The 18504-nt window shown below is 43.8% G+C and overlaps 1 protein-coding gene across 2 annotated transcripts in view; it reads right to left on the reverse strand.

Annotated features, from left to right (window-relative positions):
- TRPC4AP (transient receptor potential cation channel subfamily C member 4 associated protein) overlaps window positions 1-18504 on the reverse strand; it is an 86714-nt gene that overhangs the window by 11806 nt on the left and 56404 nt on the right. Inside the window, exons 8-10 of one of the 2 annotated variants that reach the window (XM_023220503.1) lie at window positions 16693-16878; window positions 6212-6354; window positions 565-696 (exon numbers count right to left, since the gene is read on the reverse strand). In XM_023220503.1, coding sequence (XP_023076271.1) covers window positions 565-696; window positions 6212-6354; window positions 16693-16878 — 461 coding nt within the window. Of the gene's footprint in view, window positions 1-564; window positions 697-6211; window positions 6379-16692; window positions 16879-18504 lie in introns of both variants that reach the window. The other variant, XM_023220502.1, reaches the window with a different exon arrangement.

Consider the following 18504-nt stretch of genomic DNA (forward strand, 5'->3'; position numbering starts at 1 on the left):
AGTGGGCAGCCCCCTGCCTGGAGTGAAATGAGATCCCCATCACAGAGATGTACAAGGGGAAGTTGGCTAGAGGGCCTCAGGCAGGAACTCTTTGTTTTTTTTTTTTGAGACACAGTCTCACTCTGTTGCCCAGGCTGGAGTGCAGTGGTGTGATCTCAGCTCAGTGCAACCTCCGCCTCCTGGGTTCAAGCAATTCTGGTGCCTCAGCCTCCCAAAGAGTTGTGATTACAGGCACCAACACCATACTTGGCCAGGCCGGTCTATAACTCTTGACCTCAAGTGATCTGCCCGCTCAGCCTCCCAAAGTGCTGGGATTACAGGCATGCGCACTGCACCCGGCCTAGGAACATCTTAAAAGGGATTTCTGCATAGGTTGGGGTGGGGAGTGGGGTTCACTCAGATCCTACTCCAAGGTAGCTTCCAATTAGGGGACTATAAAATATAATTTTAGTGTCTGCTCTACTCCCAAAGGAAAAAAGGTCAAAGGGTCAGCAGCAGGTCTTGAAACAACTACTCCAAGCCAGTGAGGCACCATCTGTCTGTCCCCAGGGGTCTCCTGCTTACCGGGCTACAGTCACAGTTCTGGTTGTGACCATGGAGGACAAGAGCAGATGCTGAATGCTTCCTCCAAATCAGTTTGTCAAACAGATTATTAAGTCCAGGGATCAGCTTGAACTCTGCAATCATTCTGTGAACCTGGATGGGACAGGAAGGAAAAAGTATTAATTAAGCAAATGTGCTTGAAAAATCCAGCAAAACCTCGTGCTCAGTACACACGATAATGACATTCAGGACGAAGAAAGCAACTAACTGTCAGTAAGAAGTGCTGGGGTTTGAAGAAAACATCCGTGTATCCCCTACGTCCACCACACACACTTTCTAACTTTGCTCATTAATGCCCACAATAATCCTACAAGTCATAATGTATGACAGTTCCTATCACAGAAGCATGAGTTTGGGATTCAGATAGTCCTGCGTATGATTCAAGAGTCCTTTGGGATTCAAGAGTCCTGGGTTTGACTCTTAGCTTCACCATGTGCAAATTTTGTAACCTTAAATTCCTTAAGATTTGTCTCCTCGTATTAACATGAAAATGTCCCTCATGCTTTGCACTAGGATAAATTTCAGCTGAAAGTAAGATACGATTATTTAAAAACTCTAAGATTCAGAAAAATCTCTGCAAAGAATTAAAAAAAAAAATGATCTAAGAGTTGGAAAAGCCTTTCTGAAGGATCACAGTAAACCTAGAAGCTCAAAGAGAGGCTTGTTGACATCAACCACCCAAACCTTTTAAAATTCTGAATGGCAGAACTCAAAATAAGCGAAGTCACAAGCCAAATATGACAACAAGAGAACAGACATTGGCAATTCATTCCACAAGCAAATAAATTCCTCTAGAAGGAGTCCTACAAACATCTCTGATTTTTCACTCTTTCAGACTGGGAAAAATGACAAAGCTCTAAAAGAACGTTGGTGACCTGGACATCAGGTACATTCACATGCTGTTGGTGGGAGGGCACACTGCTACGACCTGCACAGGGAAGAGGGTTTTGCAGTAGCTCTAAAATTTCAAATCCATAATCCCTTTAACCAGCAATTCCACTTTAGGAATTTACACTCAGATCCATATAAATACTAAATGACACATATTTACAATGCTATTCACTGCAGCATTATTTGTAATGCCCCAAAATAGATATAACCTACACTTCCATCAACAGAGATTAGCGAAATAAATTATGGTATGCCACTCAATGGGATATAAGGCACCAGTAAAAAAGAATCAAGGTGTTTTGTATGTCGTGAACTTAACAACTGCTGAGAGATAACACTGGGAAAGCAAGTATGTTCATGCTATATTATTGACTGTGTAAAAAAAGAGGAATACAATTCGCCTTTGTAAGCATACAAATGTCTCTAGAAGGATACACTAATAACTGGTAAAATTAGCTGCTTCATGGAACCATCAGAATGTCAAGGATCAGAGGGGAGACAGGCTTCACTGATACTAACTTAAATCTTTTAAAACAGAACTACAGGAATGATTTTCCCTTTTAAAATTTGTTTATATAACGTAAGGCTATTACTAGCCCTTCTCAGGGCTGTTGTAGGATCAAGTCAGAAAGCACACGTAAAGCTCTGCACACAGCACCAGTGCTCACTTATTGCCATTTTACGAGGGGGAGAAGTTCAGCAAGACCAGCCTGGGCAAGGTCAGTGATTGCAATACATCTAACTCAGGTGTTCTGATCCTAAAGTCTGCCCCTTTCTAGCCCACTACAGGTATGCATTTATCTTGGGAGACCAGAACCTGACAAAGACATCCCTGGCAGCCTCCATTCCAATGGACCTCTCCTTTCAACATACTAGGTTGTGTAAAAGTAATTGTGGGTTTTGCCACTGAAAGTAATGGAGGTTACTATTCTCTTTCTACCAGAAATCACAGCCTCTGGCCAGTGTTAGACTCATAAGCAGCCCAGAACCTGTTAAGACTGAGGCTGATGTAAAATGACACCTGCTCCGCCGCTCAAGCCTTTACTAAAATCCAGCCTGGGCCTACCTTGCCCTGCTTAACCGGGGTTGGGGAGGTACGGCTGACATCTATGGTGTTTACCAAGCCATGTACCTTCCTGTCTCACTCAAAGGGCCCTAAGCCAGGCCCAGGTCACACAGCTATAAAACGCTGCAACAATGGCCCACAAAAATTCATTCAGTGCAACTGCCTCACTGCACAGACTAGAAACCCAAGCTTAAAGAGATTGGGGTGAGACACACAGCTGGGAAGAGAGGGGCCTTCTGAGGCAGACATGGACCTGACCCTGGGTCTCCTAAGTTCAGGCCAGTATTTAGGTTTGAGGTTTCTCCTACATCATTTCCCTTTTCTCTTAACAATACCAGCTTCTTAGCCAGGCACGGTGGCTCACGCCTGTAATCCCAGCACTTTGGGAGGCCAAGATGGGCAGATCACCTGAGCTCAGGATTTCGAGACCAGCCTAGGCAATATGGTGAAGCCCTGTCTCTACTAAAAATACAGAAATGAGGGCCTGGCGTGGTTGCTTACACCTGTAATCCCAGCACTTTGGGAGGACAAGGCGGGTGGATCACTTGAGGTCAGGAGTTTCAGACCAGCCTGGCCAACATGGTGAAACCCTGTCTCTACTAAAAATACAAAAATTAGCCGGGTGTGCTGGTGCATGCCTGTAGTCCCAACTACTCAGGAAGCTGAGGCAGGAGAATTGCTTGAACCTGGGAGGCGGAGGTTGAAGTGAGCAGAAATTGCGCTCCAGCCTGAGTGACAGGGAGACTCCGTCTCAAAAACAAAAACAAAACACAAAAATTAGCCAGGCATGGTGGTGTGCGCCTGTAACCCCAGCTACTTGGAGGGCTGAGGCAGGAGGATCGCTTGAGCTCGGGAGCAGAGGTCGCAGTGAGCTGAGATCACGCCACTGCACCGCTCCAGCCTGGGCAGCAGAGCAAGACTACCTCAAAAAAAGGGGAGGGGAGGGGAGGGGAAAAGGAAAAAGGAAAAAGGAAAAGGAAAGGAAGAAAAAGAAAGAAAGAAAAAGAAAGAAAGAAAGAAAGAGAAAGAAAGAAAGAAGAGAAAGAAAGAAAAGAAAGAAAGAAAAAGAAAGAAAGAAAGAAAGAGAAAGAAAGAAAGAAAGAAAGAAAGAAAGAAAGAAAGAAAGAAAGAAAGAAAGAAAGAAAATAGCAGCTTCTTCATGTGTAAAATTTGTAAAACAAATTTTACTTGTAGAATGCATTATTCCTACTCTCAGGTCCAGCCCCGTGGCCTGCTCTATAGGAGGATGGTAGGCAGGTGGGCGAGATGAAGTGCCACTCTACCTGAGGAGGCAGTGGGTAAGAGCTCAGGCTTCGCAGTCGGCAAGCCCTGGGTTCACAAGGTAGCTTTGTGACCCTTGGCAACATTCTTTGATCTCAAGTTCCTTGACAGAAAAGGCGATGGGGGATGATGGAACTGTTGAAAAGGCTCAGTGAGGTAATGTGGAAGCTACTTAGGGCTTGAAGAAATGACTAAAAGAAGCAACTGCTACATGGATGATTTTCATAAGCACCAGAGGGACGGAACTTGACAGCATTTGGGGAGCCTTTCCAGTCTTGAGATTTCAGTTTGGCCAAGATTGGTCAGAGAACTTGGCCCAACTGGCCATTAACAAGAAGGCCTCTTTAAGGAAGAAGCCTTCTGTGAGGCCTGGCCAAGGAAATCCTTTCCCTTGCTACCCAGTGTAGGCAGGATCTGGGAATCCAGATCCTCACGGTGCCCAGCACACAGCAGAAACCCAGGAAATGCTGACTGTGCAAATGAGAACATGCTAGTGAAAGTGATTTTGGGGGGCCAGGATTTCAAGGTCACTAATGGTCCCTTCCCAAGGAAGCAGCGCTGTAATCATACAGTTTAACTCAAGACTGCAACGACTCATAGCAACGTGGAAACAAGAAGGCTCAGCGAACAGAGAACTGTTGTGAGATGGCAGAAAGAGGAGGCAGGGTAGCAGAGTTTAAATCCTGGCTCTATCCAGGCCTGTCCCCGAGAGCACAGCCTAGTCTATGCCCTGGCTTTCTCAAGAATCGAGTGTGGGGACACAGAGTCACCACCTGTTCTGTAACTTACTAAATACCTGAAAATTCAAACAACTGTGAAAGTGCCTCGAAAAAGTAACAGCACTCAACACATAGAAGCTGTCCCTACAATTATTTCAAACATAAATAACTGTGAAAAGTGCCTCAAAAAAGTAATAGCACTTAACGCATAAAAGTTGTCCCTACAATTATTATTTTTTATAAAAAACATGTTCCATATTGAAGGAAGGGACACCAATGCTGTGGCTATCAGTGTGGGATCTCATCCAGTGTCCTGGTTTTAAATACAACCATATGCTGAGGACTCCCAAAGTGACACCTCCAGCCTTGCCATCTCCCCAACAGCAGCTGTAGGTAATCAATCCAAGTGCCAATTCCATCAGACACCTCAAATCTACCTTGTGCAAAACGCAGCTCCCCATCTTCCTAAGCCTGGTCCTCTACCCCTTACCTGCTGGTTTTAACCGTCTCAATATATGGCAAATCCATTCTCCTATTGGCTTAGTTCACATCCAAACCATCAGCAAATCCTATCTTTCAAAATGTATCCAGAATGCAACCACTTCCCACCAGTCCCAACACCAATATGCTGGTCCTAGCTGCTATCATCTCTTGGCCCTATTATGAGGGCCCCTAATGGTCACCCTATTCCCCTCCTTGCTGTTTTCAGTCTTTCCCAAAGCAGTCAAAGCAATGACTTCTCACTTCACTCGGAGTAAAAACCAAAGTCTTTAAAATGACCTGTGACAGCTTGACGTGACCTGGTCCTTGCGAGCCCTCAGGCTTCCTCTCCTGGCTGTTTTCTCCAGGCCGTCCCCCAGTTGCCTCACTGTTCCAGTGACTAGGCACACTCCTCCCCAGGGCCCTGCCCTGTCCCACCTGCTCCATCTTTAATTCTCTTCCAGACGTTTTCATCCTCACTTGTAAAATGGGGGTAACTGCACCGCTGTTGCCCAGACTTGTGACAGTCCAGTGTCTGACTCAGAAAGGTGTGGAAGGACTGCTGAGACCCCAGCCTCTCCTGCCCCCATGCCTGGTTTCCTCCCTAGGAGAAGGGCGTGGTCTGCGGGAAAAGGCTACTTCTCAACAGTCTTGAGGAGGAGGGCTGCACTCTTCCAAGCCCTTTTTCCTCTACTGTAGGTTATGGGCCCTTCCTCCTCCATCTTGGAATTACTTCAAGACTCAGGGAAGCCCTGCACATCTGGAGCCCCTGTACTTGCCCAGTTTTCCTAAGCAGACACAGCTCTGGGCTCTGTCCCACTGCCCTGAGCCCACATCAGGTTGGCAGCTCCTCCAGCACATCCACAGGGCCAGTCTTGCCAGTTTTCATCCCTTTAATCTTCACCTCACAGAGGCAACTGCCTGCTCCTGCCCTGAGCACCAACCAGGAATGCCTAGAAACGCTCCACGCAGCAACGCATAGTGGAAAGACTCCCGGTTCTGGAATCAGCCTGGTTTCCTGATGGGTAGAACAGTAGGAGAAATACCCCTATGCTCTCCCAGGCTAGAGCAAGAGCCATTCCAACAGAAGGCCCTGTGGAGCACCTGGCATACCATGAGCGCCTGGGCAGCACCTGCTCCCCGTGTCCTGAGACGCTGGAGAGGGGCCCACCTGGTTTCGCTGACGCCCCATCAGCAGCACGCAGAGGACATAGAGCACTTCCAGTTTGTACATGATCTCATGCATAATCTTCATTGACTGGGGCAGCTGGGTCCTGGCTGACGTGTGAGGCAGGCCATTCTCCTCAGAAGCCCCTGGAGGAGGGAACACAATGGAGGCTGACACAGCCACCGGAGAGAGGATTGAGTCACGGCTTGTGAGGAAACACATTTCTGTCCCTCGAACTTGCTCTGAACAGACTTGTAGCATAGCCATTCAGCTGGGTCTTGAGCCTGAACAGAGACCCTGAAAGCTGCAAAACTCCCTCCACACCCCCAGGAGCCAGGTAAGCTCAGAGACTCAGAAAAATGGACTCTGCAGTAGTTGTATCTCATCAACTTTTACATGAAGTAAAAATACTCGGACACAGCCAACACAGTAACATGACCCATCCCTCCCTGCTTATCCCCTTCTCCTGCCACCAACCAGACCCCCAGAAAGTGCCCAGGCAGACGTCTGACAGCAAATTATGGGGACCGCTCTTCAAGTCGCAAATGGCCCTGCTTACTTGGTTCTACTGCTGAGATTCCGTGAGGGACACTGCGGAAGCCCAAGAGGGATTCTTTTTGAAGAATTCCCTATTTTTTAAAAGAACCATCTAAATTTTTCTAAGGTTCAACTTTCTAAAGCAGACTGGGTATCACAACTGATGCTATTGATGCAAATGAACACACTATCTATAGGCAGACTGTCATTTTACCCAATGTCATTACTGCCAACATCAACAGCAGCTAAGTAATATTTACTGGACACTCGACATGTGTCAGATTTACTGGCTTTATGACTTTGGGCCAGTCCCCTCCTCACTAGACCTTAGACTACTCTGTACTACTGCAGCGGACAGCTAGGGTTACTGTGAAGACTGAATGGGAACATAAGAGAAGCCCAGCATCTGATTCTTAGGAAGCCCCCATTCACTCCTAGATCCTTTATTTATGTATTTATTTATTTACTTACTTACTTACTGAGTCTGGCTGTGTCACCCAGGCTGGAATGCAGTTGTGCGATCTTGGCTCACTGCAACCTCTGCTTCCTGGTTTCAAGCAAGTCTCCTGCCTCAGCCTCCCGAGTAGCTGGGAATACAGGCGCATGCCACCATGCCCAGCTAATTTTTCTATTTTTAGTAGAGATGGGGTTTCACCATGCTGGCCTGGCTGGTCTCGAACTCCTGACCTCAAGTGCTCTGCCCGCCTCGGCCTCCCAAAGTGCTGGGATTACAGGGGTAAGCCACTGTGCCCGGCCTAGATCCCTATTATTTTAAAAGGGCATCGGTCAAGAGTCAGGAGAGGCTAAGTGATCTTAGCAGAGTGACTTCCCTTCAGTTTCCTCATTTTTAAGGTGAAAAGATGAATCAATAACTGCCAAGGTCTTCTCAAGCTCCTATAGGAACTGTTTCCCTAGAGGCCTTTTGCAAAGGCCTCTATGTGGTATAGAGGAGTGGTTATCAGATATATTCAGGTAAGGCTCATACAGAAAACACAGTGATACTCTGCAAAGTATCAAGACAGAAGAACCTAACTTATTCCAACCGGGTGTGGTGGCTCATGCCTATGATCCCAGGACTTTAGGAGGCAAAGGCAGGTGGACTGCTTGAGCCTAGGAGTTTGAGACCAGCCTGGACAATAGAGTGAGACCTCATCTCTATAAAAAAATTTAAAACTTAGCTGGGCATGGTGGCATGTGCCCGTAGTCCCAGCTACTGAAGAGGGAGAGGTGGGGAGATCGCTTGAGTCTGGAAGGTGAAGGTTGTAGTGAACCAACAGAGATCATGCCACTGCACTTCAGCCTGGACGACAGAGCTGAACCTTGTCTCAAAAAAAAAAAAAAAAAAGAGAGAGAATCTAACTTACTCTATCCTACAGACTTGGAACTACTTTTCCCAGCCATGTTATGTTAAAATCACAACCCTGGAAGACCACAAGCTGCTGAATGAAGCGTGACTGAGACACAGCATGGCACGGTAGTTACGAGCAGAGACCCTGAAGCCAAACTACTGGGTTTGAACCCCAATCACTAACTGGGTGGTCTTCAGTAAATCAGTGGACCTCTCATGCTTCAGAATCCATCCTCCTTTGTAAAACAGCAATACTGACAACCACACCCACCCTTTAACGTTGTAAGGAGTAGAGGAATATATTGAAGGCCCCGAAACAATGCCTGAAGTAAGCAACATACAATTAGAAACTAAATACAAGTTCTCAGAAAACTGAGTTTATCTGCTAACGCTTGCTTGCTACTTTGTATTCTTCTTTTTCATCTCCAAGCTTTTAATGGGAACTAAACAGGCAGGAGACAAAGACTCAGGAAAAATTTACTGGAGAAATTTTTAATTTAAGAGATTCCATCTACTCATATTTATTCTCCTGTACCTTGGGCAAAAAACTATAGTTACTCAATTTCCATGTTAGGACTCCTTGGCCCAGCTTCCAGAACAGTTAAGTGTCGGCTAATCTGCGAAGCGAACCTGAAGAACTCTCTCGCAGAATCCTGCCTCTGTCATACGCTGCCGTGTGACCTTGCATGCTTGGTATCCTCAGCACCCAGCCCATGGTGCTCTAGGGAGTCCTGCAGGGAAGGATGTTTATGGAAGCAGTGGGCACAGTGTGGGGCACACAAGTCCTACTGAGAAACAAACATCTACGAAGCAAGAGACAGGGCAGCTTGACGCCTCTCCAAGTCACCACCAACTTTTGGTGCCTGGCTTGTACAGGCCTGACAGACTTTCTGGGATATTTTCCAGAAACAGTCTCCAAAGCAATGGAGAGCTTAGCAACAAGGACACTCCCAAGGATGAGGATGGGAAAACCAGTTCACGAGGCCTGTGCCTCCCTCTGAGTCTCTTCAGCTCTACCACGCCGACTGGAGCGGTCACCACTCTGTCTGCACTGCCCTCCGTTTTCTGCAGGCATGCACACTCATTTGTTGTCTTTTTTTTAACAGCTTGGAGGTACAATTAACATATCATGCAATTCATCCATTTAATTAACCATATCATGATTTTTAGGATATTCATAGAGTTGTGCAGCCATTACCACAATCAATTTTAGAGTATCTTCATCACCCCCCAAAATCAGCCTTGTACTCACTACCAGTCACTTCCTATTTCCCACCAAACCCCTTAGCTCTAGGCAACCATGAAACTATTTTCCGTCTCTAGGTAATTGCCTATTCAGGACACTTCATATTAATGCACTCATGCAATATGCCGTCTTTTGCGACGCTTCTTTCACCTAATACAATGTTTTCAGGGTTTATCTATGCCGTGGCACCGATCAGCATTCCCTTTTTTTAACTGCTGAATAACACCCGCTAGTATAAATACGCCACATTCTGGCTTGGCACAGTGGCTCACGCCTGTGATTCCAGCACTCTGGGAGACCAAGACGGGAAGATCGTTTGAGCGCAGGAGTTTGAGACCAGCTTGGGTAACACAGCAAGACCCTGTCTCTTTTTATTACAAAAAATAAAAAAATTAGCTGGGCGTGGTGGCGTGCACCTGTGTTTCCAGCTACTCGGGAGGCTGAGGTGTGAGGATGGCTAAGCCTGGGAGGTCAGGGCTGCAATGAGTGCAATGAGCTGTGATCACACCACCGCACTGTAGCCTAGGCGACAAAGCAAGACCCTGTCTCCAAAAAAAATAAATACATACGAATATACCATATCCTGTTTATTCATTCATCGGGTGACAGTCATTTGCGTTGTTTCCATTATTTTGGCTGTTATGAATATGCTGTGATGAATATTCCTGAAAAAGTTTTATGAGTAACATGTATTTTCATTTATCTTGGGTATATACCTGGGAATCGGATTTCTGGGCCGTATGACATAACTGTATGTTAACCTTCTGAGGAACTGCTAGACTGTTTTCTAAAGTGGCTGCACTATTCTACATGTCCACTAATAGTGAATGTGGGTTCTGATTTCTCCCTATTCTTGCCAACCCTTATTATCCACCTTTTTTGATAACCATTTGAGTGAGTCATTGTGGGGTTTGTTTTTTCCTCTATCACCTAGACTGAAGTGCAGTGGCAGGACCACAGCTCACTGCAGCCTTGAACTCTGGACCCAAACAATCCTCCCACCTCAGACTCCCAAGTTGCCAGGACTACTGGCAAAACCACAGTGAGGCCAGGCACATGCCACCATGCCTGGCTAACCAAAAAACATTTTTTTTTTTTTTTGTAGAGATGAGGTCTTGCTCTGTTGTTTGAGCTGCTCTTGGACAATCTTCCTGCCTTGGCCTCCCAAAGTGTTAGGATTACGGTGCCAGCCACTGTGCCTGGCCTCACTGTGGTTTTGATTTGCATTTCCCTGATGGCTAATGATGGTGAACATTTTTCACGTGCTTAATAATTATTTGTATATCTTCTTTGGAGAAATGTCTATTCAGATCCTTTGTCTATATTTTGAAATGGGTTGTCTTTTTATTATTGAGTTATGGGAGTTCTTTATACATTCTAGATACAAATCCCTTATTAGATATACGATTTGCAAAAATGTCCCAACCCTGTATTCCCCACAAAAACATTCTTCCATGCTGTGTGTTCTCTTTTCACTTTCCTGATAGTGTTTTCTGAAGAACAAAAAGTTTTAACTTCGATGAAGTCCAATCTATTATTTACCTGGTTGCTTGTGCTTGTGCTTCAGATGTTACTGTGTATGACATCTAAATTGTTAAATCCAAGGTCATGAAGTTTTTTTTTTTTTTTTGAGACAGAGTCTCGCTCTGTCGCCCAGCCTGGAGTGCAGTGGCCAGATCTCAGCTCACTGCAAGCTCCGCCTCCCGGGTTTACGCCATTCTCCTGCCTCAGCCTCCCGAGTAGCTGGGACTACAGGCGCCCGCCACCTCGCCCAGCTAGTTTTTTGTATTTTTTAGTAGAGACGGGGTTTCACCGGGTTAGCCAGGATGGTCTTGATCTCCTGACCTCGTGATCCGCCCGTCTCGGCCTCCCAAAGTGCTGGGATTACAGGCTTGAGCCACCGCGCCCGGCCGGTCATGAAGCTTTATCCTTATGTTTTCTTCTAAGGGTTTTGTAAGTTTAGCTCTTTTATTTAGGTCTTTGACCCTTTTAATTTTGTATATGACATGAGGCAGGGGATCTAACTTCATTCTTTTGCATGTGGACATCAAATGGTCCCAGTACCATTTGTTGAAAAGACTACTACTGTTTCCACCAATGAATGGTCTTGGTACCCACTGAAAATCAACTGATCATAATAAGCATGAGGGTTTATTTCTGAACTCTCAACTCTGATCAGTCTGCCTATCCTCAGGCCGGCAGCACAGTGTCAACTGCAGCTTTGTAGTAAGTTTTCAAGTCAGGACATGAGTTCTCTTAGGTTTTTCTTTTTTTTTTTTTAAAGACAGAGTTTCGCTGTCACCCAGGCTGGAGTACAGTGGCACAATCACAGGTTACTGCAGCCTCAAACTCCTGAGCTCAAGCTAACCTCCCACCTCAGCCTCTTGAGTAGCTGGGACTATAGGTGGGTGCCACGAGGCTTGGCTAATTTTTAAACTTTTTGGAGACAGGGGTCTCGCTATATTACCCATGCTGGTCTCAAACTCCTGAGGCCAAGTGATCCTCCAGCCTCAGCCTCCCAAAGTGCTGGGATTACAGGCATGAGTCACTGTACCCGGCCTAGTTCAAGACTGTTTTTGTTCATCTGAGTCTCTCGCATTTCTACATGAATTTTAGGATCAGCTAGTCCATTTTTGCAAAGTAGTCAGCTGCGAGTTCTGACAGAAACTGTGTTGAATCTGCAAGGCTGACCTGTAGATCAGTAATGGGAATACTGTTAAAAATATTAATCTTCCGATTCAAAGACAAGGGATGTCTTTACATTTATTTAGGGTTTAATTTTTCAATGATGTTTTAGAATTTTCAGAGTATAAGTTTTACACTTAAGTTGCTAAGTATTTTATTTTTTTGATCCTATTGTAAATAAAATTTTCTTAATTTCATTTTTGGTTTGTTGATTGCTACTGTATAGAAATACTACTCATTTTTTAACATTAGCCATTCTGAACCTTTGTTGAACCTGTTTATTAGTTTATTGGTTTTTATAGTAGGTTCCTTAGGTTTTTCTACATATAAGATCATCCCATCTGTGAAGAGTTTCACTACTTTTCTAATTTGCATGCCTTTAATTTCTTTTTCTTGCCTAACTGCCCTAGCCAGAACCTCCAATACAATGCTGAAGAGAAGCGGCAACAGCACTGCCACTTCCAGAAACAATCAGGAACTCTTGGTCCTGATCTTAGTGGGAGAAGCTTTCCATTTTTTGTCATTAGGTATGATGTTAGCCATGGGTTTCTGTAGATGCCCTTTAACAGGCTGAGGAAGTTCTCTCCTGAGTTTTTGTTTTTACCAGAAGGGGTGTTGGATTTTGTCAAATGCTTTTATGGAAACGATCATGTGGTTTTTGTCCTTTATTCTAGGAATACAGGGTATTACATAAACTGATTTTCAAACGTTGAACCAAACTTACATAAATTCATTTGGTCATGGTATATAATCCTTGTATGTTGCTATACTTGGTGTGCTAGTATTTTGTTGAGGATTTTTGCACCTATAATCATAAGAGATACTGGTCTTGTGATGTCTTTATCTGGTTTTGGTATCATGATAATATGATCTCAAAGAATAAGCTGGGAACTGTGCCTTCCTCTTTTATTTTCTATTAGAGTCTGGAAAGTATTGGTGTGAATTCTTGAAACACTTGGTAGAATTAACCAGTGAAGCCACGTGGGCCAGGACTTTTCTTTGTGGGCAGTTTTTCATTATTTATTCAATCTTGTTGTTACAGTCCTTTCAGGTTTTCTATTTCTTCCTGAGTTAGCTGCGGTAGTTTGTGTCTTTTAACTGGCTCATTTCATCCAGGTTATTTAGTTTATTGGTTTACATGGTTTATAGTATCCTCTTAGAGTCCTTTTACTTTCTTAAGGTTGGTTGTAAGGTACCTTCTTTCATTTCTAATTTAGTAATTTGAGCCTTTCTTTTTTGGTCAGTGTGGCTAAAAGGTTGTCAACTTTGTTGATCTTTTTAAAGATTACCTTTAAAAAAATCATCTTTGGTTTTGTAGATTTTCTCTATTGTTTTTCTATTCTCTATCTCACCAGTTTTCACTCTAATCCTATTACTTCCTTTTCCTCTTGAGATGTTTGTTTTTTTCCCAATGACTTAAGGTAGACGTTTAGGCAATTTAGATTTATTTAAAAATGTAGGCATTTATAGCTCTAAAGTTCCCTCTAAGTACACTTTAGCTGCATCCCCTAAGTTTGATATATAGTGTCATTTTCATTTCTCTCAAAATATTTCCGTGGTTTTTTTTTGGAGACAGAATCTCGCTGTCACCCAGGCTGTGGTGTGATCTCAGCTCACGGCAACCTCCGCTTCCAGGGTTCAAGCGATTTTCCTGCCTGGACCTCCTGACCTTAAGTGACCCACCTCCTTGGTCTCCCAAAGGGCTGGGATTATAGGCGTGAGCCACCGCGCCCAGCCTCAAGATATGTCCTAATTTTGCTTGTGATTTCCTGTTTGACCCACTGGTTATTTAGAAGTATACTGGTTAATTTGCATGTATTTATTAATTTCCCAAGTTTCTGTTATTTATTTGTAACTCACCCCACTGGGATTTGAGGACACACTTTGGTACAATTTTAATCCTTTTAAATTTGCTGAACTTTTTTAACAGCCTAGCATATGGTCTATCCTGGAGAATGTTCATGTGCACTTGAGAAGAATGTGCATGCTGTAGTAGTTGGGTGGAGTGGTCTACAGTGCTCTGTGAGTCCTTGTTGGTATACAGTTTTTTAAGTCTTCTGTCTTCCTGTTGATCTTCTGCTTAGTTTTATCCATTATTAAAAGTAGTATGTTAAGGTCTCCAGCTGTTGTTTTTGAACTATTGCTTTCTTCCAATCTGCTAGTTTTTGCTTCACGTATTTTTGGGGGGCTGTTTTTAGATGCATACGTGTTTATAACTGTTATATCTTCTCGATGGTTTCACCCTGTTATTATAAAATATCCCTATTTTGCTCTGATAATAGTTTTTGTTTTAAAGTCTCTCCAGCTCTTTTGGCTGGGTGGTGGTGGCTCACACCTGTAATCCCAGCACTTTGGGAGGCCAAGGCAGGCGGATCACCTGAGGCCATTTGAGACCAACCTGGCCAACATGGTGAAACCCCATCTCTACTAAAAACACACACAAAAATGAGCCGGCCGTAGGCTCCACGCCTGTAATCCCAACTACTTGGGAGGCTGAGGCACGAGAATTGCTTGAACCCGGGAGGTGGAGGTTGCAGTCAGCTGATCGTGCCACTGCACTCCAGCCTGGGCAACAGAGTGAGACTCTGTCTCTCCAACTTTTTAAAAGTACAGCCTCTCCAGCTTTCTTGTGAATGCTGCCTGCATGATACATCTTTTTCTGTCCTTTACTGCCCTATTTTATCTTTGAATTGAAAGTGTGTTTTCTGTAGGCTGCATATAACTGGATCTTGTTTTCTGATCCAATGTAACGATCTGTCTTTTGAATGGTTAAATCGATTTGCATTTAATGTTACTATTGATAAAGCTGGACTTACTTGTCATTTTTTTGTTTTCTATAGTCTTGTGTGTTTTCTTGTTCCTCAAAAAAAATTTTTTTAAATCTGAAAAATATTAAGATGTATGTGGTAAGCAACTTTTTTTTTTTTTTTTCCTGATACGGAGTTTCACTCTTGTTATTCAGGCTGGAGTGCAATGATGCCATCTTGGCTCCCCACAACCTCCGCCTCCCGGGTTCAAGCGATTCTCCTACCTCAGCCTCCCGAGTAGCTGGGATGACAGGCATGTGCCACCACGCCCGGCTAATTTTGTATTTTTAGTAGAGATGGGGTTTCTCCATGTTGGTCAGGCTGGTCTCGAACTCCCGACCTCAGGTGATCTGCCTGCCTTGGCCTCCCAAAGTGTTGGGATTACAGGTGTGAGCCACTGCACCCAGCCGGCAACTTCTAAGAAAGTTAACTTGGGAAATACGGTGAAGAAATAATTGAAGAAGATATAATGTTATACTAGAAAATATTAATCAAAAGAAACATTAAAGCTTTCCGCCTCTTCTGGTATCACATCCAGCTGTTAGGCTCTATTAACTGCTGTCTGAATTCTCGACTGTTTTTGACAATGCCCTGGAGTATACACTGCTCCCAAGTCTAATTCAATTAAATTCAGGAAGGGGTGATTTTTGAAATTGAGCTTTGTTCTGACCTTAGGAGAGTTCTTCTCAGCTGTCTCCTTCCCTGGTTCTCTGGTGAACTAGCTGGCCTGTGCATCACCTTGTTCTTAATTAAGAAGAGGTACCTGGTCGGGCATAGTGGCTCATGCCTACAAACCTGGCACTCTGGGAGGCCAAAGAGGGTGGATCACCTGAGGCCAGGAGTTTGAGACCGGCCTGGCCAACATGGCAAAACCCTTCTCTATTCAAAAAAAGAGAAAATATAAACAATAAAAGAGTAAAAAGAAGAGATACCTGTCTTTTTTTATTGGCTTACTATCAAAATCTCCTCAGGCATGAACTTCCCTAGACTCTGTTCTTACTAACTGCTTTTCTCTGTGGGCAAATTCTCAGAGCAGGGTCAGTAGCCTCTAGTCTTCTGGGCTTGCCTTTCCCAGTGTAACACCTCTGTACATGAGCAAGCAAGCTTAGGCAAAGGTGATCACAGCCACAGAATTCTTGGCCGGAAGTATGTGGGATAGAGCTTCCACACCGTGAGTGCAGTACGGAGTTGGGTGGAGGAAGGAAGCCTCTGACCTCTTTGCCATACTTACCGAGAACTTAGCCTCTTCAGTTTGGAGCTGGAGGGAAGAAGAAAAGCTGGTGGCCTCCCACTCCCAGTGAGATACCTATTCCTCGTTTGGGAGCTGAGAATTCCTGGGTTTGTGTATTCTGAACCTGCTGGCCAGAATCGAATGCTTTAGGGGTGGGCACCTAACCAAAGATGGGCCAGAGTTCTTTACCAGGAAGCTGCAGCTGAGACTGAGAGTCTTCTTATTTAATAGGCAGTCTTCTGCCTAGTCCCATCAAGGGGACCAGGAAAAGATAGGGCACAGTAAGACAGAAGACTAAGAAACATTGTAGAAAGAAAGAGAGATGAGGAGAGAAGTTTCTAGGTTCCTAAGAATGCTCTGGTTACTGGTTCTTATCAGTCCCTGAGACACAGCTGTCTTAGGTATGCAACAAAGCCCTTCTCCCTGAAATCAAGTCCACTTTGGGGAGTTCAATGAGGGTTCTGTAACCAGCTATCAAAAGAGTCTTAATAGTCGTGGTCTAGAATTGCCTCGAGGAAAATTCTACTTTGACCAAATCTCCAATTAATCCTCCTTGGAAAGGAGAGCAAGAATGGTCCCAGGTGCCCATGGAAAAGCTCCCAATCACTCAGGGGACCCATCCTCCCATACCTTGATTGTGCTCTGACTCCTCATTGGCCACTCGCATCAGGGCATCTAGCACCAAAGCATTGTCTAGCCATGTGTACCACTCCTCCAACTCCTGAAGGAAGCTGGCTGTGCCCGTTGACTCTGACACCTTTCGAGTCGCCAGTTTGCAAAGCCGCTCAACAAAGCCAGGGATGCTGAGAAGGGCCGCTGACAGGGAAAGAACAAGCAAGGAAATTTTCAAAACAGAGACCAGCAAAACTACCCCTAAAGCCCTAACAAACAATCTGCATGATAGGAATAATTCTTACTCTGATAGTAGCTAAAGCTACTCTTTTAAAATGAAATGTCAAGCCAAGGTAAATAGTAATTATGTTATAGGCATAAGCTTAACTTTTAACAGGTACAGGGAAACAGTCTTTTTAATCTACTGGGAATGTACATTAGAATAATCTTAATGCCTTAAATTTGTGTGTCTTTGAGCCAAGAGGTCAATTTCTGGGGATTTACCATAGGGAAATAACTAGTCATATTACAAGAGAATATCTGTGTAAGGAGGTTCACTGATGTGGTTTCTGTAACAGCAAAAAGGTGAAGATAACTAAATGTTCACCAATAGCTGATTAATTAAATACAATGATACATTTATACAATGGAATACTGCATAGACACTAAGAATGACACATACATCTTTATACATGACTCAAAATAGCTGTTTACTTGTTAAAGAGAGTAAATTATTTAAACAATATGAGTTTAATTAAGTTCATTTTCTTCAAAAATTTAAATATTCACTTCTTTAAAATACACAAATAAGCAATGAAAACATATATACCAAGGGATGTGCTGTGGCTGTTCCTGAGGAGGAGAGAATATAAACATTTCTCTTAAAATTACTCATCTACAGTTTCTAATTCTCTTATAACATTTACTGGCAGGATGAAGATAAACATGTTTTTAAGGTAAAGAAAAAAACTGAATAATCACCCAATTTTTCTTTCTACCAGTCTCATCTTATTCACAATGAGTGAGGTGGAAACTCTGATCGGCATAGTAGAACATCATAAACTTTGGAGGTGGGGAGATCCAGATTCAAATCCTGACTCTGTCATTTAACCTTCTTTAAAATGAGACTAATGCCTGTTCATGTTTGCCTGAATATGCATTAAATCTCTCTGGAAGGACAGAAAAGAAGCCAAGAGCAGTGGCTGCCACAGTAAACAGCCATAAGATGGAAACAGTCAAAATGTCCATCAAGTGGAAAAGGGAATTTAGGTCACTGGGAATAAGAGTGGAATGGAAACTTTTCAATAAACACTTTTGAATCCGCAGATTTTTTGGAACCATGTGAATATTACACCTAATTAAAAATTAATAAATGACTAGATATTTCAGGATATCAAGGGATTACTATTAATTTTTGATATGATGACAGAGTTACGAAAAGTCATTATCTTGTAAAAACACTGAAATATATGCAGGTGAAATTATACAATGTGTGTCTGGGGTTTACTTCAAAATAACCCAAGGTGAAGTAGGGAATAATAAATGGGAGTAGAGATAAAGTAAGACAGGCTTGAACTCCTGGACTCCAACTATCCACCCACCGTGGCCTCCCAAAGTGCTGGAATTACAGGCTTAAACCACTGCTCATGGCTTTTTTTTTTTTTTTTTAAATAAATTATTTTTAGGCCGGGCGCGGTGGCTCAAGCCTGTAATCCCAGCACTTTGGGAGGCCGAGACGGGCGGATCACGAGGTCAGGAGATCGAGACCATCCTGGCTAACATGGTGAAACCCCGTCTCTACTAAAAAATACAAAAAAAAAACTAGCCGGG

The sequence above is a fragment of the Piliocolobus tephrosceles genome, chromosome 20 (genome assembly GCF_002776525.5).
Source record: "Piliocolobus tephrosceles isolate RC106 chromosome 20, ASM277652v3, whole genome shotgun sequence".
NCBI classification, from domain to species: Eukaryota; Metazoa; Chordata; class Mammalia; order Primates; family Cercopithecidae; genus Piliocolobus; species Piliocolobus tephrosceles.